This window comes from Bolinopsis microptera, chromosome 6 (genome assembly GCF_026151205.1).
Source record: "Bolinopsis microptera isolate Bmic1 chromosome 6, MBARI_Bmic_1.0, whole genome shotgun sequence".
NCBI classification, from domain to species: Eukaryota; Metazoa; Ctenophora; class Tentaculata; order Lobata; family Bolinopsidae; genus Bolinopsis; species Bolinopsis microptera.
This window is the reverse complement of record NC_087077.1, coordinates 17,055,933-17,081,483: the sequence shown is the minus strand read 5'-3', so window position 1 is coordinate 17,081,483 and position 25,551 is coordinate 17,055,933. Positions and strand designations below refer to the sequence as shown.

The 25,551-nt window shown below is 38.8% G+C and overlaps 1 protein-coding gene across 2 annotated transcripts; it reads right to left on the bottom strand.

Annotated features, from left to right (window-relative positions):
* Positions 1-361: 361 nt before the first annotated feature.
* On the bottom strand, positions 362-23,093 carry LOC134816472 (uncharacterized). Of its 2 annotated transcripts, none has more exons than XM_063825328.1 (6): positions 23,035-23,093; positions 17,980-18,019; positions 17,569-17,704; positions 17,343-17,444; positions 13,646-13,701; positions 362-3,319 (listed from the first exon to the last, which is right to left on the bottom strand). In XM_063825328.1, the coding sequence occupies exons 1-6, from the start codon at positions 23,055-23,057 to the stop codon at positions 590-592; spliced, it is 3,087 nt and encodes a 1,028-aa protein (XP_063681398.1). In that variant the 5' UTR covers positions 23,058-23,093; the 3' UTR covers positions 362-589. The 2 variants fall into 2 exon arrangements, with proteins under 2 accessions (XP_063681398.1, XP_063681399.1); XM_063825329.1 differs by having other exon boundaries at positions 17,569-17,701; positions 17,976-18,019; positions 23,035-23,067.
* Positions 23,094-25,551: the final 2,458 nt, after the last annotated feature.

Below are 25,551 nucleotides of genomic sequence, written 5' to 3'. Positions count from 1 at the left end.
TTAGCGGCCAATGTAATGCCGAAACCAATGAACTGTCAAAACAAACACGGTCGGGTAAACAGTTGACGAGCTTTACATTAGGTTAACAAAAACATTAGCCCATATGATTTACATCCGATACAGTTTTAGAACCTTTGTACAAATATATCTGATAAAACTCTGATAAAACTCCAATTGACTGGCAGATAAATCACATGACGGCATAAATCAGCAAGTTGATTGGCTAGTGACGCAGAGCACGTGACTGAAAATGTCACATGACAGCAGCTAGAGAGCTCATGCAGCTTTATCGAGCGGTACCAGGATTTGAGTTGGACTGCAATCATTCAACGTGTAACAATTGCATACTCTTAGCCTACTTCTCAGTGACTGACATACAATAATTTAAATAACAGTGATGCGATTTGCATGCCATCTCAATTCTGAACCACTCAAAAACCATAACAATTATTGTAAGATGAAAATCACCATAAAATAAATCTTAACTTTACGGTTAACACACCTGAGTCACGTTTAACATAGTATATCTAACAGGCACGTGGGTCGTGGAGGTACAATAATTCATTATTCATCAGATACTAAGAAAAGCTTATTTTGAAGCGTAGATTTCAGCAAGTTTGCTAATTGGTTGTGACGAGAACATCACGATAGGCCTCTGATTAGTAGACAGCAGTTGTTGCGAGTAATAAATGGATTGAGTTCTCTTAGGTTGAATGTTATTCGAACTTTGGTTGTCATTTGAGGGCAGTCCGGGTTCAGAATGTCCGTTGATATCATGTTTTGGGAGCGATTTACAATATTCAATTTTTTCTTGAACCGTAGACATAATAATATTGGGTGTCGACTCTGATATCATGAATGGTTCAGCACTTTCAGAAGAAAAGCACTTCTTATTTAGTTCACTCAACTCTTGTCGATTTTCATCCATGCTCAATTCTGAAGCAACTGAAATATTTCCATCGAGCTGAATAATCTCAGTGCAGGAAGTGCTTCCATCTGTGCTTTTTGCCTTAGAGGTTGACTTTTTACCGACAATCATAAAGGGTGATTTCTTCGAAACATTCGGTTTATCAGATCCAACGAATTTTATTTCTGGACTTAGCTTGATAGGGTCCTCCTCTGTACCTTTTGGTACGGATTTCTTTACAGTCTGAGAAGTAAAAAACGGGACAAACTTTCTTTTTGGAGATGATCTTTTCACAGGTTTCGAGTTCGTTATTTTCAAGACAATGTTTTCTGGTTCAACGGATTTGGTGAACACATTCTCCTTATCATTGCCTAACTTCAAATGGCTGCCAAGAGACTGGTCAATCCTATCTGATTCATGATTAGATGGTTGATGTATTATATCAGGAAGCTTAACGAAAAACATCTCCTCATCAGGCCACATTATTGGTCTCGGTTTAATTTTCGGAGAAGGAGGGTTTGGTGAAGTTTTCCCCACTGCTGTCGAGGCTTCCAAAGGCGTATTTAAAGAATCTTGACTAGATTTCTCACATTTCAGTTTATCAACATATTTACCAGACATTTCAGTCAAGATTAAGTTTTCATTTTCACCAAGATCATCATTTTCGTTTTCAGAGGGGACACGAACAGGTTCTTGGGACAAAATATCGGTGACACAATCTTCAAAATCTGTTGTGGAAAACACAATTTGATCAACATTGCTCATTAATTCTTCCACATCATGTTGTTCGACACAATCGTCAGCAGTTATGCTGTCACTGTAAGAAGGCGAACAGGCTGTAGGTGTACTATCTACTACTTCTAACTCAGAGCTAAAGTCTGTCTCTCCGAAGTGAACTATTTCGTCCATATCGTGGTCCTTTTGTGAAGGAGACTCGGAGTGCTGCGTGCTTGATTTTTCACCAGGTGACTTGTCCGAAATCGAAACATCAACAGTTTGAGTTTCAACCTCAAATTTCGCTGGTTCAATGTCCAATGACACTAGATTTCTTATAGCAGATAGTACAATTTTTAAATGAACTGTTGCTTTGGAGTATGGATGATCTACAAGTGAATAACATATAGATTTGAAAGTTTGAGTACCAACGAGACCATCCTTTGTTCGTTCTGTCTGGATGGAAGTTTCTCTAGTTTCCGTATTGAAAGGTTTCTCATCGTTTGGTCTTTTAACTGGCAATAAATTAGGAACCGAGCAATCGTGAATATCTTCTAGTTTGACAGAATAATCTAATCCAGATTGAATGTTTGTTTCGATTAAATCTTCTTGATAGAAGTTAATAGAGGAAGGAATCTTCTGACCACATGAAAAGGTTTTGTCTAGCAGAACGGTTTCGTTTACAATAGATCGCTTTGACGCAGATTCAATATTTGGTGATAGACTCGTATCAATCTTATTTATGGAAATCTCCCCAGAAAACAAATCACGAGTCTCATCCATTTCATAAAACATATGTCCCCTCTTTGGATCACCAAGTTTTGGTTTCGACACCAGAGGGGTGTCCTTCATGGATAACCAAGAGTTGCGGAAGCGTTTGTCCATCATGCCCTGCGACACCCTCTGTGATGCAAGAAATGAGGAGTCTTGCAATGCATCAGGATGTGCAGGTGTCGAGTAGTTGGTAAAACGAAAACCAGAGGGAAACGTGTTTCTTGTTTCGTCAAATATTCCATAGGAGGGTAAGGACATATTATCTGCATTGCTAGGTTTTGAAGTATGCCTCTGAGAGCGTGTAATTTTTGATGCTTCTCCACAAACACTCTTGTTAAGGTTGGCGTCTGATTGTGGTGCAGCCAAAAGTGAGCTTAGATTTTCGTCCGCAGTACTTTCAGAACTCCAAATATGACGTTCTTTTCTTGGTCCTCGGTTTGTCGAATTTGAAAAAACTGGTTTTGGTAAGCTGTTTATATTCTTTGGGGAGCTGGTTTGATTTTTATGAATTGAAAGAGTCTTTGGGGCTGAGGAGGAAAGGGAACTGTACATTTCATCTCCTGTGTCGCCAGATTTTCCGTCATCAAATTCAATGGTATCATCACCCCGCTTGAATATCTGACCATTTACATACCCTGGTGTTGCAATGTTTCCAAACTTTGACGAAGAAGCATTCGAGTCACAATGCTGACTACTCTTAAGCTTTTTGAATTCGGGCAGCTCATCAAAAAAACTTGAAGGTTGGTCACAGTCATTTGATTGTCTTTTAACTCGATAGGAGGATGGCGTGTTAGCTAGTTTACTGTATGGTATGTTTCTGTTTGTGTCAAAAATACCGGCCGCATTCTGAGCAGATCTTTTGGGACTCGTTGAGTCTTGTTGAGAGTCGGGGGATGTTTTGATTGAGGTGCACCAGGCAGGTACCTAAAATGTAATATGTAGTATTTGTAAATTATTGTGAATTGTGGTAATCACTGTAAAAAACAAATAACTCTTTTGTGAAAATTTGTGAGAATTTCGAATTCATTTATTTCTATATTTGAACAATTAATCAACAGTCAGAAAATTGTAAGGGTTGCGAAGCAGCGCATTTTTCTCCTAACTTTGACAATATGTACGGGATTAAAATAAAAGGCAAATTTGTTGATTTGAATATTTTCGAAATTTCGCCTCTTGTCTAAAACAAGATGTGCTCAAACCATTTACAAGCTGCTTAATTGGTGTGTAAATTTGAAAAATGAATAATCTCTTTTAAAAGCAAACATCCAATCTCGGTCTCTTCAGAAAACAAAAAAGGGTTGAGTCTATTTTTTACCTAAATTTTTATATGTAATGTTATATTTATATTTGTTTTGATTTATTATTATTTGTTCTTTTGTGATATTTTTAATTGTCTCTTGTTGTTTTATCTTTGTATAACAAATTTAGTCTATCATAAATTAAGTCAAAATTTTGGCAATTTGGTAATCAAGCTAGGCACACTTGGGGCACACTTAGGGCACACCTGAGGCACACCTGAGTTACTTGAGGCTCACTGGGGCATAGTCGGGGCAAATATAGTTGGGGCACAGCTGGGGCACACTTGGGGCAAACTTGGGGCACATTCTCGGCAAAAAAATGACTCGAAGTACAGTTTAAGTAAACTAAACACGCTTGGGGCACACTTGGGGCAAAACGTTACTTGGGGCCTCGACTGTGCCCCAAGTGTGCTCCAACTGCATTTGCCCTAAGTGTGCCCCAGGAAATTCAATTTTGTGCCCCAAGTGTGCCTAGCTAGATTACAAAATTACCAAAATTTTGACTAACATTGTTGTTAACCAAATTTATTGAGACTAAATTGTTCGGCGACTGATTTAAAAGCAGACAAAAATTTCACTAGAGCATAATATATGACATGAATATTATTGAGCTTACATTGTTCATAATTAATATAGTGACATCACCGTTCCTACTGCTGAGCTACTTTGACTATTACACGTGTAATCCACTGCTTTTATGCTTTCACATTATCTTACTTCCTTTTCCCATCAGGCAGTATCTGCATTTAGTTTAACTCTAGAATTTAGCCTTTAACTTATTACTATAAGTGCTAACTCGTCCACATCCCCCCAGGTCAAACGACCAAAAAGTCAACCCCTGATCGTACCGTACATAGAAAAGAAGACTCAGGCTGAAATGTCTAGCAAATGCTTTCTTAATAAATTTACGATGCGGTTGTGGAATTTCAAATTACGTGTTTACAATTCAGGTAACAGTAACTCAGGACTTCCGTAATCCTCATTCACAAAGGTGACGAAAGTGTAATTGATTATGTCAGTCATGCAAATCAACAGAAACTTAGCTCATTGTTATGACCCAATTTTATCGCCGATAATTATCGTTATCGCCGATAATTTCAAAATTATTATCGGTTATCGGCGATAAAAATTATTATCGGTTATCGGCGATACAAATTATTGGAGTATTGGACCGATAATGCAAACCCTTGTTTTAAGTTAAAACAATCCAGGCTGTTAAATTCGCCAAATTTTCGTCAAAAAGTACGGCGTATTTAGAGTCCTCAAAAAATACGCGAATAATTCGCCAATTTACAACTTCAAGAATTTTAATTTTTAGGGCTGTTAAATTCGCCAAAAAATGCGCGGAAAATTCGGTTAAAATGCGGCTGTGGGAACGCGCAGCCTTCTCGAGTCTATAATCTAGTTGGATATGTGAATTGTGACGTTATACTTCGAATCTCAAACTTACAAATCTCGAAAAATAGACTAGACTGTGGAGGAAATTAAGTGATTTCAAGTTTATTAAGAGAAGTTAGTTTACTCCATAAGATCTTCGGGTATGAGCTAAATTTAACCCCTTTCGATCTTGGTCAGTACCCACGCTAGTCACTAACCAGTAACTTAACCACGTACGTGTTGCGGGAAGTTTTAGTAATATTCCACCATACAAAGCCGCAACTATCGTGAACATTTTGATGCGGGCACGTAATTTCCTGTTCCCGTATTTTGTATTTGTATATTTTTTTTAAATGCGGCAATTTTCAGAGAAAAATTCGTATGCGAATTTTATTCGAATAATACGTTTAGTGCGAATTTAACAGCATTGAAAACAATTGCGTAATATCATAAATTTATAGTTTCTCAGGTTAAAAGGTCTATATATAATGGAAAATAAACAGCGCAACTTTAGTTTACAATAATGATGTTCGTCCGTTGATTTTACGTCTGGCTTATAAATAGGGATAAATCACGGAGGAATTACGTACCGTAGGATATTGACCTACCGTAGGATATTAAGACAAAATACAAGAACTAAAAGGGAATCATACATATTCTTTGAAATAGCTCAATTTTATTTGCCATGACCTTACAGTGTATAGGGCGGCCATGAGTTACAGTGTACTGCAGAGTGGCCATGAGTTACAGTAATTCAAAAAGATTTTGATATTTATTTTAAAAGGTGGACTCACGGGGCAATATCAAAAATGTTGCAAGATTATTCGTGGCGGTGCGAGGTAAAACAGAAACCATTTAGGGGTATTTACCGATTATAGACCGTATTTAATACTAGTATTTTTAATTGTACAGCTTTAATAAAACCAAAATTTTTTTTTAAATCGACAAAAAACGAGGTCCAAGATTTTAAAAATCAAATTAAAAATCTTTAAAGGCCTATCTCAAAATTCTGGCTCTAGGGTCCGCTTCTAATTGATCCTAAGAACATATCCTGAAAGTTTGAGGGTGATTAATCAAAAAATCAGAATTTCGAGAGAATTTTCCTGAAGACGAACTTTAGTACTTGCACCGCAATTTTCTATTCATAAATTTAAACATCCAGATCTACCTCAACAGTAAATACTTTCGACCTCTGCAGTCTGCAAAGTCTGCCAATTATTATTAACAGTTTAAAGGTCTTCGGCGAGACATACTTTTTTCGCCGGTCATACTTTTACTAAAATTTCGAACGGCTAAAATTATAAACGATTTGGCTCGCCTAGATTCCAATTTCCAACTTTCCAACACGTTTTCGGTTGATTAGGGTATAATTGACGTAGCTCTTTCGATATGAGGCTAACCGTTCCTCAAAAGCTTAAAGAAGGAAGATCCCTGATGTTGAATTCAGGTTAAAAATTGTTCCCTCACATGTAGAAAAAATTGTGACATGCTCTATTATTTAAACTTTGATGAGTACCAATAAGTTATATGGCAGAATTAAAATTTTGTTTAAGAATATGTGCTGGCAAGCATGGCCGTTGCCATTATACTCACTATATTATTTACCCCCTATATTATTATACCCCCTTTACAGTTTTTCCAGGCATTAAGACTCATCCAAAGTCGTTCAGCAGGCATATTTTAAGTTCAAAACATTTAAAGAGCATTAAGGAGTAATTTAATTCAACATTTGAGGCTTCTGTAGTAGTTGTACAGCAATACTAAGGTAATGGGACTACTGCGGATCTACCGGAAAGTATTAGTTTGCTCCTTCGAAAAGATATTTGCTGTTGAAGGTATAGTTGTGATTTTTTGAAGAATAATTTTATAAAACACCCATTTAACATTTTGTGATAATTTAGTAATCTCTGGTGTTGGGCCATCCCTTGGGTTGTGGAGCTCAGTTCTCCTTCCTATAGGTCTATATTTTGTATTAGGCTAGTTTAAAAGTTTAAAATTTTAAAATCAAAAAGTTGCACGCCCATAGCCAGAAACCATTGCAGATTGGCAGATAATCTGCAAGGAAATTTTCGATTTCGGAGGAAATTTTTGGTGCCAAAGAGGAAATTTTAAAAGTTTACGATCTCAATTTGAAAAATGTTGATACGAATTTGTTTGTTGTATTATTGGTGAAAAGGAAATTTTCAAAAAATAATTCAAAATTGTTGACAAATGAAAGAGGAAAAAACTAACAGTTCTTTGAATCGTTTTTGAAACTGTGATTGAAAATGATCTCTACTGCCAAATTGCTTCTATGCCATCTGTGTGATAATTTTTGCCTGCGGCCATTTTGTAACACACTATTTTGAAGGGCTTCAGATATTTTGTTATTGTAGATTTTAATGTGGCCAAGCAAAAACGCAAAATAATTTCTGGGGCCAAGCTCCAAATGCTTAAGAACTGTCCTGCTTCACTTGCCGACATTGCGTAAGTGGAAAATTCACGAGCGCAATTCGGGCCAAAGAAAACAGAAAACTTGTATCTGCGAGGAAATTTTAACTTTTTGGATGTGAGGTTGCACGCGTGGGGACATGCCCAAATTGATGGAAAATTGCTAATATCACCTTTTATCAACTTTGGAGTCCCGTTGTGATGCAAGTTCGTTTTGAAATCTTTTGAAACTTTGCATGCTTATCAAACATAAAATACCAATATGAAAAAAATTTACGGTGATTCAATATTGGATGTACACGTAACGTTCGCTCAAAGTTTGCACGTGCGAAATTGAAAGATGAGAATTTTGCTCGTATGTTTCGTGATTTCGATTAGATTCTGCTTTCCCACGACAGAATGGCATTATATATGAATTAAATGCCAACTTGAATGAGGATAAAGTGGTATTTTGGGTCAGTGATGGACAGATATGCTTACCTAAACACAAAGAAATGTTTTCAAAGGTACAATTTCGAAATCGTTGAAATTACCTCCTTATTAATTAAGTTATTAGTTTATCATTTTGATTTTGTCAAGGACCCTTACATTATTCAAAACGAGATGATATTTGACCAAAACCCACAATTGGGTAGAGTGGACCGCTGCCAGTGTCTCTATTTGGGGGGGGGGGGGCGTCAATCTCATAAATATACATAAATACCTATACCTATTTCGAAATCAGAGGGAATAATAGGTATTTATAGGTATTTTACCAAAGATCGTCTAGGGCAGCTAAAAGTTACTTTTTTGGATGTTCAGAAGATTGTGAGCAACATTGATTTTTTGAAATTTTACGTCAAAATTTCATGACAAGATTTTTACTTAAACTTTTTCGATTACAAATATTTTTTGGAAATATTTTTAATTGTTGTTCAAAATGCTCAGAAACTTCTATATAAGCAACCTTTTGATAGTCTGAACTGTTCATAATCCTTTGATCAAATTAATCAACCAAAGGCAAAAAATCCAATTTTTCCCTACCCCAAAAAATTGGTTTTAAAACTTGGTATCAACCCCCCCCCTCCCCCCCCCCCCCCCCCCCCCCCCCCCCCCCCCCCCCCCCAAAATTGGTTTTAAAACTTGATATCAACCCCCTCATGAATGCAGTAAAAACACTTTAAAACAGCTAACACTATGAATTCAATTATATATATTATGTTAAAATTGAGAAAAAATACTGAAAAAACAACAAAACCTTTAAATAACCATAAATATACATTTAAATACCTATACATACTTTTAATTCGTTTAAATAACCATAAAATCCAGTTTAAATAACCATAAATATACATTTAGATACCTATACCTATTTTGAAATCGGAGGGAATAATAGGTATTTATGAGGTTTGTTTCCCAAACAAAAGTAAATGATATTAATTTGGGTCATACATCAGTATTCCGACGGCAGTACGGCGGCAGTACGGCGGCAGTACGGCGGCAGTACGGCGGCAGCACGGCGGCAGCACGGCGGCAGTACGGCGGCAGTCCCGCGGCCGTATAGTGACAACACTTATATCAAAATTTTGATCCAATTATTCCATGATTTTGATGATTAGTTCACATTGATTTGTGAATTAAAAACATATTTCGAGAAATCAATAAGTTGTAAATAAGTTCATACAATATCATTATAACTTTAAATCAGTAACTGTCACCCTGGAGCAATAAAATATTAAAATAATTCAGATTCATTGCAGGTACTTCTGGTTATTTTCTGGTATCTTTTCAAGAGCCCAAGTACTTCCCCAAAAATTTATCGTTGCTCATCATCCGGCCGTCTAGGTCAGATCACGAATCGAGTGTTGGTTATAATTCGGATCAGTAACGTGATCGCAAGTGATGTGAGACACTCGTAATATGATCTGAGGCCTGAGCGCATCACATGCGTTACACAAGAAAGGCTGCATTAGAAACCCCGATAACTACAGAGCTATTGCAGTCTGCAGCTGCATTGGCAAGCTATTGTCAACAATGCTGCTATCGAGACTTGTCACACACCGGCAAACGACACATTCAGATCCCCCCCCAATAAAGCTGGATTCACCAAAGGGAGCCAGTGTAATGATCCCATTTTCACTCTGATGTCGATCATTGAGAAGTACAAGAGAGTGAAACAGAAGGTCTTTGCTATATTCATTGACCTTCGTAAAGCCTTTGACCTTGTATGTCGACAGGCCCTCCTATTCAAACTATCATGTTATGGTGTTAATGGTGGGTTCTACAACATCATCAAAGACATGTACAGCAAGTCGGAAGGACATATAAAGATCAATGGCAAAATCAGTGAAGCCTTCAGTATCCTGAAAGGGACAGAGCAAGGTCACCCTCTTAGTCCAGAATTGTTCAAGGTGTACTTCAAAGAGCTCTCTGATCTCCTCAACGAAGCCCTAACCAACTGCCCCATGCTTGCAGGACTTTCAGTAACTCATCTAGCCTGGGCTGATGATTTAGTCATTCTTGCCCTTGACCAAGAATCACTGCAAAAGCTAATTATCACGATCATCACGACGTACTGCGATAACTGGGGACTGGAAATCAATATATCCAAAACCAAGTTTATGGTTTTCAACAGTAAAGCTCCGGATACCCCTAGTTGGCGTCCCAAAGCACATGGCAACGACATCGAGATGGTCTCCCACTACTGCTATCTTGGTATTCTTATCAGTAGCAATGGTAAATTCCGACAAGCCACTGATTCTCTTTACCGCAAAGGGCTTGGAGCATATTTCAGCATCAGAAGCACAATCGATCGCAGATTTGTTGACGCCTCATGCTTCCACAAGCTTTTCAACTCACTGGTTAAGCCCATCTTACTGTACGGCTGCCAAGTCTGGGCACCCACTCTTCCAGAGGTAACAAAAGTTCTTTCGCGCCTCATGAGGGATCAAAACTTGAACAACTCAATGACCCACATGGCAAAGCAACAAATCGAGCAGGTTCACCTACGTCACCTGAAGTTCCTCCTTGGGATAAACAGACGGGCTACCAATGCAACTGCATGGGGTGAGACAGGTTCGTACCCACTACTGATCGAAGTATTAAAACTAAGTGTCAAATACTTCAAAAGGATAATGTGTCTTCCATCGTCTCAACTGGTGAAGGCTGCTATGACTGAGCAAGTAAACTTGCATCTTTCGTGGTACTCTGGAATAGAAAACATCATCAAGTGCTTCAACAACATTGATCCTAGAACATATGCAAGGAACTCTTCGCTTTTACTCAATGCAACTGCGTTTGCAGACGCTTGCAGTCCAGACGAGCTGGTTAATAACTTCCAAAAGCTGTTTACAGACTCCTGGAGATCAAAGATTAACGAGAGCAGGAAACTCACTTTCTACAAGGACGTCAAAACAGTCTTTGCATGGGAGCCTTACCTAGATTATGCAAGAACTCTCGATGACAGAAGATCAACAGCTCAAATAAGGTGCAGTTCTCACAGACTCAGCATAGAAATTGGGAGATACGAAAACACACCTCTAGAGAGCAGAACTTGCACTTTTTGTGAACTGAAAGGATCAACCGGGATCATAGAGGATGAAACACACTTTCTCACTTCCTGCCCACAAGGGAAGGCTATCAGAGACAAGTTTACCAGAGCTAGTGAAAGCTTGGGAAACAGCAATGACAACGGACTGACCAACATTGTCAACACTCTCTCTCGTACCCAAGATCTTTACGGTAACCTTAACGAGCAGGATGTGAACTTGATTAGACTTTCATGCTCAACCATCAGAGAAATGTACAGTCTGAACCTCAAGCACAAAGACAGCCTTCGTGCTGAAGATGGAAAGTAGTCCTTCAGCTCTTTTTTGCTTTTCTCGTTCTTCCTTTCCTTCTCCTCTTGCTTTGGATCTGTGACGGATGCTATGAGCGACTCTTGGGACTTTCCGTCCCTACATGGGCTTCCGGCCGTGCGTCCATGTAGGAACTGTGGGGCCTTCAGAGTGATAGGGTTACAATGGTTGTCAGTACAGCAATGGATCGCTCCATTGGCCCGACCTCCGAGACGGGGTATCCGAGAGGACCCTGGTCGTGACCAGCTCTGCACCAAAAGGTGTATTCTGGCGCCTGAAATCTTGGACCGTAGTCTGCGTACGGGGTAGACTGCCACGGACGATTATGTTACATGGGCCGCTCACTGCATTCTGATTTTAGCCAGACCTCAGCAGGTGGTTTGTCTCCACTCTTGTTTCTTTTTTCTTGTCCCCCTGCATCCTGTCCTTCTCCTTTGCTTCCCCCTCTTTCAGTCTTCATTTTCAGCATCAGCCTCATCAGTTTTAGTATTCAGAGCCACTTGCTCCTACGACCGTACCTTACTGGCTCACTGCATTTGGCCCAAACGGCATTTTAATTTTCCGTTTTTTAACTCGCTTACTGTGCATTTCACTTTTTTGCCCTAGCGACTAGCGCGCGTTCGTGTTCCCGAGCCTGTCCCCTTATTCTCTCAGAACACCTCGGGTACACTTGTTCGTCCAAGTTCCTAGTGGTAGACACTTTGACAGTAATCACACTGTTATGGATTTGGCACAGTTGACATGAAAACTTTTTCTTATCAGTCATTATCATGTCACCCATCACAACATTTTGAACTTCGATAGTACCTCACATGAATTTATCGACAGTTAACTCTCTTTCACTACGACATTCTTAACTTTGTCACACAGTATCACATTTTCATTAGACACCTACATTTTGAGAATCATTTAATTTTCGAATGGAATTTTACCGAATTAAAACCGAGTGTGTGTGTTTGAGCGATTTGTACAACATTTCTGTAATGTTTCAAATTATATTCAAATGTTCTAATGAACTAACAAGACCCTAACGACCAGAGAAGGTGAGGCCATGTTGTATATATAGCAGTCGACTCAATGGTTGTGCTCATCAACTCGTTTTATCGTCAACATCTGAACACCTAAACCTTGAAGAATGGATTCCTCTCTCAGCTCTACTCTCAGCTCCCCAGTATCCCTAGTCCGTCTACTTTTCAGGATATCAAACTCAGAGATTGTAAAGATTGCAGGACGGAGGACTACACTCGACTACCTTCTTTTATTATAAAAATTATTTTTTATTATAAAAATTATTTTATTGCTCCTGGGTGATCATCAAACTCATGAAATAATTGGATCAAAAGTCTGATATAAGTTTTGTCACTATACTGCCGTGGCACTGCTGTGGCACTGCCGCGGGACTGCCGCCGTACTGCCGCCGTACTGCCGCCGTACTGCCGTCGGAATACTGATGTACGACCTTAATTTGAATGACCGTCCGTAAATGCAATATGATACCGAGAATGAAATCGGTCGCTCGCTTTTCCCATTCATTTACAATTACAATTATTGTAATAGATTAAGAAGAACTACCCGAAGGCAGCTGTAGTCAGCAATAACGATCCAATAAACATCAGCTTATTGGACACTAACTACCGCCCTTATCCCGAAATGCTAGGTATCGACCCGAAAGCAGATTTTTACAGCATGTGATTGATGTAATTAATCGAAACTTATTAGTATTACAATCCGTAAGCCGTGAATGAATGGGAAAAGCGAGCGACTGATTTCATTCTCGGTATCATTTTGCATTTACGGACGGTCATTTAAATTAATATCATTAACTTTTGTTCGGGAAAGAGAGAAACTGGCAGCGTTCCACTCTACCCAATTCTGGGTTTTGGTCAAATAATGGATACAAATTTAAATTTGAAAAAAAAAGAAAAAAAAGTAACATGGCATTTGCAACTTCAACTTTGTTGGAAAATTGAAAATCAAGAGACCTAAGGAAAATTTGTAAATTAACCAGGACTGATCAGTGATGACACCATCTGCAGATTAGGCAGTCTAAGTAAAGGGGAGAATTGTTTAGCAGCTGAGTTACAGTAAGTGTGTAAAAGTATAGATTTCACCGGTCACAATAGCAGTAAGTTTGGCAAAATTAGCGGTTATTTGATAGTAGTGAAGGATTGTCACTTCCGACTTTTAACTGTTTAGGTGAGTCAAGCTTGTTTCCTACAATTAACGTAAAACAAGGCGCTAGGCCCTTACCAGGACCCGAAGAAATTATCGTTTATCGTAACAGTTTGAATTTGTAATAAGTAACTTACTGCGCTTGGACCCCGTAAAGCTCTTTGGAGTATTTCTTGTGGACGTCTATCTAGGCCTGAAAGAACACATGATATTGTATCAAGTTTATAGCACTCAGCACTGAGTTTGACGTCTCGCAGCTACATAACAGATCAAATTAATAATATACCTTACTCGGGATTATTACGACGGGTTTATTAACGACCGGTTAAAATATGGTTCGGGAAAAATATGGCGAAATTGCTCAAAACCCACCACATTTTCCCGGTCGCCATTTTACCGGTGTCCAACCTTTCAATTTTAGATTCAAAAATTTTGTCTCAGATGTAAATTTCCTAATTAGAGATAAGCAAGTTTAGAAATTTTCGCATTGCTAAAACTTGTGAAACAAGTCGAATTATCAATAATTGTTGAAAGTAGACAGAAATAATGACTCGTGGTTAATCAAACTAGATGGAAAATAATTTTTAACATTTGAAGCGTAACAACCAGATCGATATTAAGATAAAGGGAGAGCTGTTTAGTCTTCCAATAAGTTGTAATCATCTTCGTTATATTCATCTGGATCATCCCTTTCATCAGTTTTAATTAATTCAAGTTTTAATTTAACTGTTACTTTTACTTTGAGTCCTATTTCATTATGTAGAGAATAGAGATAGTCAATACCTAAGAAATTAAAAATTGGCCTATTTAAATCAAATTTGACAATAAGGATATATGACAAGAATTGGGCAAAAAGGTGAATTTTTTGCAATTTTAGCCAAATGAAGTAGAAAAACCTACAACAAGTGTCCCAATAGTCTTCTTTAGTGAATATAAGACAACGATTAAAATATGAGCACCCATACCCCTTGGGAACCCTAAAAGCTGAGTAGGCGGGTTTATTAACGACCGGTGAAAATGTGGTTCGGGAAAAATATGGCGAAATTACCCTAAACCCACCACTTTATCCCGGTCATAATAATCCCGAGTAAGGTAGCCAAGAATGACGCGCAAACTAATACTGAAAACATGTGCGCGCCGCAGTTTATGTCAAGCATGCTGTGTAAAATTTAAGATTTTTCACATACAAACATTTTCGCGCTTTACATAACAGTGGATGCCACTCTGGGGGATTATTGGGACAAATTGGACTTTCGGGACACCTCAATCCTCATACCCCTGGTCCCCCCACATCGGTTCTAGAAATGTGATGACTTGTTAACTTGGTCGGGGTGGTCCTAGGATCAACACAAACACGTTACAACTCGACCTATTTTGGGTCATCATGGACGCTATTAGGAAAACGTTCATTTTCGTTCATTTTATGTACCCTGTGACAATTTTTGCAGCTTTAGTTGATGGCCCCTAGGCCTAGATAATAATTTGATCCATCATTTACAATTAGTTATGACTCAATTTATGACCTAGGGCAACTAAACCAATGTCCCTATTTTTCCCCAGCTCCAAAGTGGCTATAATTTGGCTCCAAAAATCCGGATTTATCAACTCTTTCGTAAAACTGTTACGAAGCACTGGAATAATTCCATTTCGTCAATCTGAAATTCATCGGGGGGGTTGCAACGACCATTAATGACCATTAATGACCATTAATGACCATTAATGACCATTAATGACCATTAATGACAATGTCAGTTTTGTCAAAATTTCATCTACTGACATTAATGGTCATGTTTTTTCCGGCACTTCTTAGAGCGAAAAGGACGGACGCCTGCATCACTTAGACCCTACCTTAAGTTAACTAACTACAAGTATATGTTATTATTTTACATTTACAATTAGAGATTCGAAAGAGAAAACTTAGAATAGAATCTTCCGTGGTTAGGCAGACCTTCCAGAATATCACTTGAGTGGATTCCAGAGTGAGTTAGGGATTACATATATATACATTTATTAAGTTCGAATGTAATGAAGAACAAATTTTCCGGCCACGGGATTTAAACCAGATAACAGTTGGTGACTTATAGTTATCAATAATAATAATTCAAAGGGTAATTTAGGAGTATCAGATCGTATCAATAGTAAAATAACAATCAATAATAAAATAATAATAACACGGGTATTAAAATTAAATACTTCGTTCCCGTTCTTATATCATATCAAGATTTATATTTTAGCCAAATCATTATGCCACTCGATTATATATAGTAATTACACAGTAGATGAACTTATTCAACTTTAGCACTTCATGAAATACATCGTCATCAGTCTGAATCGGACAACAAAAAAGCTGATCTTTTCCTAGGATAAGATAGAACAATTCGTTTACAGTTCAATACTCTGCCTTCGGCAGTTTTGACCCAAAATCGAGCACTGTCATCATGATAGGGACAAATTGATGCGGCAGGAATTCGTCTAGATCTGCAGTTGCCCTTTTTTGAAGCAGAGACACTCATTGATAAGATGGTACCGAGGCAACGAAGGGGACGTTTAGCCTTTTTTGGAACAAAGGTAGCACTTAATGAGTCGCCCTTTCGAATTGTTCGACGTTGACAGGGCTTAGAAGAATTTTTGCAGCCCGGTTGGTATGGCACAGAACCCTCGAAACAGCCGGTACCAAAAAATTTCGATCTCCGACTTTTATTTCCAAATATCGTCTTACCAAAATTACAGAACTTCGTAATAGCGGTGTTTGTGTTCATTTTCTTGTTTTTTATAGTAACTAAGTCATGAAGATCCTTGTCTTCACTTTCACTATCTGGTGCGACGAAATCTGACTCATTATCTGATTCCTCTTCTCTTTCATCATCACCAGGGTACAGTTCGGAAAACTGCAATGCAACACGGTTGGCCTTCGCACGAATTAAATCACTGTCACTATTCAAGTAGGACTTTTTATACAAATAAGTAAAAGAAACTGATTCAGCATTCGCTTAAAATATTCTAATTACTATTTAATTAAAGTAAATCGTAACATCAAACCATTAGATTAAAAGCAGCCCTATACCAGAGTTGAGAAATACTTGCCATGGCAATGTTCGACGATGGCATAGAAGGTACTGTGAGGAGGTATTGAAAATCCAAATTATCAAAAGCAATCAACACAAATAAAGGAAATCAATACAATTCAAATCCACGCAAACTGCAAACAAGCATGTATAATAAGTCAACTGCAAACAAGCATTTATACTAAGTCAACTGTAAACAAGCATTTATACTAAGTCAACTGCAAACAAGCATTTATACTAAGTCAAATGCAAACAAGCAAACAGGCAAGACAAGTTACCAACGTATAACAGAATGGTGCTTGGCACTCATTCCGAAACCGAGGTCCGAGCCTCTATTAGGCGAATATTAATTCGTTTTCTCAAACGAGACTCTGGCAATCTATGTAGGGGGCTGTGAGAAACTTTATCTAGAAGTGATACTGTAGAAGTGATACTGTACAAAGTGATCATAATTGTAAATTTCTTGGACATGTTGCTTCCAAGATAGTTCAGAAATTCAATTATTTAATGACCATTAATGACCATTATTGACCATTAATGACATTTAATGACCATTAATGACCATTAATGACAATGTCAGTTTTGACAAAATTCCATCTACTGACATTAATGGTCGTTGCAACCCCCCCCCCCCCCCCCCAATTCATCCCTTTGACGAAAAGTAGGAAACTATGTATAAAACGAGGGCAATAATATGACATTATGTTACTTTTGCAAGTTTTGAGATGTTCGTACATGGTCTTATTGGTCCTTACTATTTAACTGTTACCTGACTTTCCAAGAGTAGGAGACATGTCTACATGATGTAATCTTGAAGTGTTGCTCTTTAAACTGCCATTATCAGGTAACTTTGCTTTTTGAGAGCGATCTCCTATTATCATAAGATTAATAACTTAATATTAATAAGACCTTGGAAAGATTATCTTGCAAACAGGCAACAGCAACGAGTAAAATAGTCAGATTAATATAATATCTTTAACTGAAAATAAAATAACCTTTGGTGGTGAGTTGCCACGGATTCCTGTTGGCTTTATCTACTGTTTTCATCCCGATAACATCTTGACTCACTGTTGATTTACTTGAGCTTGCTAATGCCTCTTTACCACGATGTCTTTGACGCTCAAAAAACTCCTAAATAAAATTATCTTAAAATATGCCAGTTTAACTATCAGTTTAATTATTAATTATGTTACGCTATTGAGATGACCTAATTTCCATACAAATTATAAATAGATGGGCACAGAATTGGGGGAGATAATAAAGCAGATTACGTAGCACGAAGACTGGAAGTTAGAGAGAACTTTGATTTAAATAGATGTATCACTTTCAAAATTACTGGACCGAATTTATGAACAGTGAGTTCACTGACTAGCATTTGACGGTTCAAGAAATTTAAGTTGACAAACCTTTTTCTTTTTTTCTTCTTCATTCAGCTTGATCCTGTTCCTGAAATGTATTATATATTATAATCATAATGGTTAAGACATGCCAAAATAAGTACTACAAGATTAATATTAGGATACTTTTTATCAATAATATGCATATCCCACAGCAGTCTGGATCCCACAGCAGTCTGGATACAAATCAAAACACAGCACCGAGACTCTGCTTGTGAGAGTTGTTAACGATCTGCTCATTGCATCTACAGAAAGCAAGGCAACTGTTGTTCTTCTCCTAGATCTCAGCGCAGCTTTTGATACAGTTGACCACTGCAAACTACTGAACATCCTCAGAAATATCAAATAACGGAGTAGTTCGCTGTTTATTAGTCTCATGATTGAAATACTGATATCTGTTTTAATACTTTCAACACTACTATATAACAAATAATTTGAGCCTGAAGATGGCGTTGACGCCGAAAATTTGCCCTTACTCCTAACTTCCTTGTTTCACTTGTCCTTGTCTCTTCCAACCGGATAATATCCAGATATCAGTATCCTCAGAAATGAGTTGGGAATAACAGGGACAGCTTGGAAATGGTTCAGCAGCTTCCTCACAGGTAGATGTCAAACGATTAAAGTTGGAAATGAGGAATCTTATGAGATAGTGATTAAGTTTGGAGTCCCACAGGGCTCTGTGCTGGGTCCGGTCCTGTTCAACATCTACATTCGCTCTTTGTACTCAGCAGCACATGATTTGAACTTCTCCATCCAGGGTTACGCCGACGATCATCAGCTGTATAAAAGTTTCAAGCCAAACGAGGAGCCCACCGTCCTTATCGACGATGTTCCCAAATGTTTCCAAGAAATTAATGACTGGATGAAAAAACATTATCTACAGCTCAATGCAGGAAAAACTGAGATTCTTGTCTTTGGGACACCGCTTGTTCTCCAGCAGCTGTCTATAGGGGGCGTGTTTGTTAACTCTGAGACGTGTGTCAGACTGTCACCTGTTGCAAAGAACCTCGGATTTCGTCTCGACTCTCAACTAAACTTTGGTGAGCAAATCAAGCAACTTAAAACATCGTGTTTTCTAAAACTAAGAGACCTTGCTAAGATGAAAACATTCCTAACAACCAAACAGATGGGAACACTGACTCAAGCAATTGTAATCTCATCGCTTGACTACTGCAATGCGCTTTACTATGGTTGTAGTCAAGCATCAATTACGCAGCTGCAGAACATTCAGAACCGAGCATGCCGTCTGGTTTTTGGATTAAAGAAGAGAGACTCAGTCGAGGAGAAGCTCAAATCCCTTCATTGGCTCAAGGTGAAGGAAAGGATTGAGTTTAAGTTATGTTTACTGATTTTCAAAGCAGTCAATGGTGTTGCTCCTGCATATCTGTGTGATCTAGTAACATTTGTTAGTTCGAGTAGCAGAAGAACTTCCTCCTTACACCTACCTGTCGGATCTACAAGATCGCACCCAAGAGCGTTTCAGACTGTTGCTCCGAAAATCTGGAACCAACTACCAATTGAAATTAAGACTTGTTCTTATGTTTATCTGTTCAAAACATTATTAAAAACTCACCTGTTTAAGAAAAGTTATGGCAGTTTGATGATGTCTTATAATAACACTAGGGTTAAAGTCCCTACCACTGATTTAGATGTCGGAGGGGACCGGATTGATGACTCTCCCACCCTAAAACTCCCTAGGAGAGGGGTGACAGATGATATGCCGGCTCCTTCACCCGGCACAAAAAATAACATTTAAAACAACAAAAAAAGGATGGGGATGCATTGGTTTCTTGTAGTGAGGTAGCTCTAGTAGGGACATTTAATGTCCGAACTGCTAGAGAAGGTTACAAGCGCCTTGAACTCGTGACTCAGTTTCTGGAGAGTGGCATGGAGATCCTTGGGATCCAAGAACATAGGATTGTCCACCAGGAACCGATCAAGATCGAAAAGTTCAAGGACCTGGGGTTAGCTTGGTAACTGTTTCAGCATGGAGGAATGGAGCAGGAGCAGCCACTGGTGGAGTGGGCTTTCTGCTGACTAGAAGAGCATACAGCGCAATCAGCCTCATTAAACCCTATGGCTCAAGGGTGCTGACTATCTCTTTCAACGGAAATCCCAGACTCACAACTATAACTGCCTATAGTCCTACCGAGGCAGCACTAGTTGAAGAAGCGGAGGATTTCCATAACACCCTTAGACAGGCTATGAATGATGTGCCAGCGCACCACCTGCTGATCACAGAGGGAGATATGAACGCCCGGCTTGGAAAGGAGAGTGAAGAAGATTCCCGTTGGTACTTTCATACTCGTACCAATCGGAATGGAGAGCTACTGAGAGACACTGCCCTGGAGTGTGATATGGAAATTACCAATATCCGCTTCAGAAAGAAGGTCAACAAGAGGTGGACCTTCTTATCCGATGGGACACTTAACTAAGGTCAGATTGACTATATCCTCATACGGCGGAAGTGGAAAAACTCATTAAAGAACACTGAAGTTTACAACACTTTTCAGTCGTTGGGATCTGATCACAGAGTTGTAGTGTGTAAGATCAAAGTTAGCTTTAGGAAAGGACACAGGCCTCCGAAAAAAGTTAACTATGATTATAGTGCCCTGAAGTCGGATGGTGAGCTACAAAAAAAGTATGCAATTGAAGTTCGGAATAGATTCTCTGGCCTGGTAGAGGAGGATGATGGGGCCACTGAAAGCTACGGGAAGCTTATGGTTGCTATTGAGGCGGCAAACAAGAGCCTTCTGCCAAAGAAGACTCGACAAAAGCAGATTGACCCCTCAAGTGACCCAAGAGTGGACAGTGCTAGGAGGGGACTGTTCTTGGCCAAGGACCAATACCATCAGGAGCCTTGTGAGGAGAAGAGAGAGGAAGTCGCCACTAAAAAGGATTTGTTAAAGGCCTGCTACAAAGAGGTAGAGGAGGAGATCCTGAAAGGAAAGATCAGGAAAGTTGAGGATACTGCTGATCGTTGTAAGAACAAGGAAAGCTGGAAGCTTGTCAACGATATTTCAGGGAGGACAAATCCCAGCTGTGGACTCGTGGAAGGGGGCAGCTCAACAGAACGTCTTGAGAACTGGAGGAAGCACTTCTCTGGGTTACTTGGACAGCCACCCACAGTCCCTGACAATAGCATTCCGATCAGGAATATACACCCTCCACTGAATATAGAGGATGGCCCGTTCACCATTGGGGAACTACGTCTTGCCAAAAAGCAGATAGTAGAAGGCAAAGCTTATGGTGATGATGGTATCTCACCTGAAGTGATGAAAAGGGTGGACATCGATGACGTCATCCTGAAGTTCTGCAACGATGCATTATGTGATGGTCTCATGCCCGATCAATGGAAGCTCAGCAATATTGTTCCTGTGCCAAAGAAAGGGGACCTCACTAAGACCGACAACTACAGAGGAATATCTCTGACATCGATAGTCAGTAAAACTCTGAACAAAATGTTGCTGAACAGGATGAAGCCAAGTCTTGAGGAAGTTTTAAGGGACAACCAGAATGGCTTTAGACCTGGGCGCTCTACAACATCGCACATCCTGGCTCTACGAAGAATTATGGAGGGTGCTAGAGCCAAAAATCTTAAGGCCACCATGGTTTTCATTGATTTCAAAAAGGCGTTCGATAGTGTGCATAGAGGTTTGCTCATAAAGATATTGAAAGCATATGGCATACCAGAAGCCATAGTGCGGCTCATTGAGGGTATCTATACGAGCACAAAGGCTAAAGTAGTTACAGCCGATGGTATAACAGAAATTTTTGATATCCTGGCTGGAGTACTGCAAGGAGACACTCTAGCCCCGTACTTGTTCATTATCGTGATTGACTATATCATGACAGTGACTATAGACGATGATGACTCGGACTCTGGGTTCACTCTCAGGCCTGCACGGAGTAGAAGGATTGGGGCCGAGAAGATCGCAGACGTCGAGTTTGCAGATGATGTTGCCCTTATCACTGATACCATTGAAGGGGCAAAACTACTCCTGGACAGGCTTGAGAAAGCAGCACTGAGTGTTGGGCTAGCCATGAACGGCACTAAAACTAAGTTCATGACTCTGAACATGACAGAGGAGGCGAGCAGTCTTAATAGCTGTTCTGGAAACCAGCTGGAAAAGGTGACAGACTTTGTTTACCTTGGAGCTTGGATAGCAACAACAGAGAGGGACCTGCGGGTCAGAAAAGCTAAGGCTTGGGCAGCTTGCCACAAGCTAAAGAAGATGTGGAAGTCTGACCTTAGAAGAGGACTAAAGATCCGTCTATTTGTTGCTACTGAGTCAATACTTCTTTATGGTTCTGAGACGTGGACGTTGACAGAGCAATTGAAGAAACGCATTGATGGCTGCTACACTAGAATGCTAAGGATGGCACTTAATGTGGATTGGAAGCAGCGAAAAACCAACAAAGAAGTCTATGGCAACCTACCGAGAGCAACCATGAAGATCCAAGAGCGCAGGATGCGACTAGCAGGCCATATCCACCGGCACCCAGAACTAGTCGCAAACCGCTTGCTACTCTGGGAACCAACTCATGGGGTGCGGAGTAGGGGGAGACCAGCCATGACCTATGTTGATAGCCTACGAGCTGACACGGGTCTCAACGACACTGGAGAAATGGGCGGACTTATGGCGGATAGAGTTTTATGGAGACAGCGCATCAATACTCGGACGCTGAAGCCGCCTTAAGTCAAGTCAAGTAAGTCAAGAGTTAAGTCATGGCATGAGCGATTAATTGACAATATAACTTTATGTTATTTGCTTAAACTGTTTAGGATGCAACCTAATGTCATGATCTTTTTGAACTTATTAGCAATTAGACTGTTAGCTCGCTTCATAAGCATGTCATCTTCGTTCCAAAACTTTTTATGTCCTATGCATACACTCCTTGATAGTTATCTTGATCTAGTATCTTTGTTTCACACAATAGAGCATAAGTTTTGTGGTTTATCCACTGGGCTTAGAGTTTGTGTTTAAGCTACCAAATTTTATTATTTTATTTTATATGGTAAAAAAATACCTCGAGACAAACGTTTAACCCACTCAAACTAACCTTGAACCACCAACCCAGTTCATTGTTCCTGTTATTCTTCTTTACTCATATTATTACCTATAAAACATTGCAAGTAAAAAGTTGAAAGTGATTTTTTTAAACTAATAACTGAATTGAGAAGCAATATTATCAAAATAAAAGGAAACTATGAATGTGCTCTCAGAAAATATCACACATGTAGATTAATATTAAGATAACATTTAATATGTTTTAGTTACTATATAATGCGACTTCATTTAAATCTTATCTAATTGTTACTGAGAATCAGTAGTTTTCGTAACTCCTGATTTTCATTGTCAAGATCATCTCTCGGAACATGTTACGACACTTGTATAGTTCAGGAAACACAGATATGTATGTAATATGTATGTATACGTAATATGTATCAACCAAAAGTCATTACATAAGTGATAAGATCCAATTAAAAACATGGGTGATGTCACTTGTTAAATTGTAGGCTTACACAAACACCTTAATCCATGGTATTCTGCATGGCATACCAACATATTTCTCGTGGTTTACCAGTCTAATTTAAGATGTAGACAATCGCATGTATTCACTATGTATTCACTATGTTTTTGACTTCATTTGATCTTACTTGTCGCTGCTTCAAAAGTCTGGTGAGATGTCTGAACAGATGTATTCACAACCGACCTTATGGAATTCTCATCCTTGCATCCACCACCAACATACTCCAATAGTCAGATTTAACGACCGATCACAAAAACCTTCGTATCAAAACGGGGCACACACTCAAAACCTGTCAGTATTTACTCACAACATAGCAAACAGAAGAGACAATCCTCAAAAACAGTGGAATCCTCAGCAAATTTCACAAACCTTCCTTACTCCCCCACAGACCCCAACACAGACCCCAACACAGACCCCAACACAGACCCTCCCGACACCTGTACCACGTTCAGTTCCGAGTATAAAGAAAAAATTGCTGTTTGTCAGACACGCTGAGGCTTACCACAATTCACTGTATGCAAGCGGCTTCAAACAGAATGCTTTACAAATCCTGGATCCACAATTGACACCAGTCGGCCACAATCAGGTTTCCACAGTGCAAGCTAACATTCTTTTAAAATGTTCAAATCAATATCCTTTTTTTCTGTACAGTTCATTTCCAAGAATGTGGAACTAATGTGGATACTTACTTGAAAGTAGTATCGGTTGATCATAGCTACCATCCACTACCCACGTTTTTAATTATGGTTGGGTGTATAATTCTATTATGTTTATATAGACGTGGACGGTAGCAGTGATCAATCAGATTGTAGTTTTTATATTGTAGTACTGTATCTATTATCCAAGATTATAATAAATTGAGCTGTTGAGCAGACCTACAATTATTAATACATTGATTAATTAACTTATAATTCGTTTCATACTTCTATCAGGTACAAAATTTAAGAAGGAAAGTGATCAACATGGTTAAGCATGGCTACATTCCACAAGTCATTCTTGTAAGCCCTCTAACAAGAACTCTGCAGACTGCATCAGGAGGATTTTTTGATCAGGTACTATACCTGGCAAATCTAGGTTCATTACAAAAGTGCTCCCACTTATCTTACTTTGAGATTGCAATTGACATCCGTAAATCAACGCTAAACTATATAAAGATGGAAATTGCACAAAATTAATCTCAATAAAACACAGATTCTACAATTATTATTGATTATGTAAATTTTGTTCTTTTGAAGAACTAAAAGTCATGCTTGTATTCCTATTTCAGACTGCTAGACTGGAAGCATGTAGTCTAATTACAGAGCTATGTGATGCCAAATGTAACGAAGGAAGGCCTGTCAGTCAGCTGAAGCGTGTCTGGCACTATGTCAATTTCATGCAGACGCCAGAGGTATCCCTTTAGCAACAATAAATTATAGTCAAATTTTATAAGGAAATTTGTGATTATTTTGTGATGCTAGACAACATTGAAGGCAGTAAATTTTAAGAAAGTCTCACCTAGTGTCGCGCTATTTCTCAATTATTATCAATTGCAGGTGTGGTGGCCAGAATACGAATCACGAGATGAATTATACAACAGAGTAAGAACATTTAAAAAGTGGATACAATACCGGCCAGAACAAAACATTGCAATTGTAAGCCATGGAGGTTTCCTGTATGCACTACTACGGATATATTTCGCAAACTGTGAAACACGATTGATAGATTGGGACGTTTTATAGTGCAGTATCAATTTAGTGAAATCATAGCTTACAAAGAATAAACAAATGAGATTGGATTTTAGATAATATGATAATTTCTAAATTAAATTAATATGCAATTGTTGTATCCAAAATAGATAATAATTTAAATAATTATTTGATACAAACTAACCAAAAATGTCAGCAGTAATCTCCCCTTCAATAAAGAAAATTGAGTCAAAACAATGAAATTTGGGAATATGTCCTACCGGTAGGATATATTCTAAATTTTCATTGCATCAAAGTTTTCTCCGGATATACTGCTTCCAGTACCTTAATAATTATTAATCAACTATGTACAGCAAAC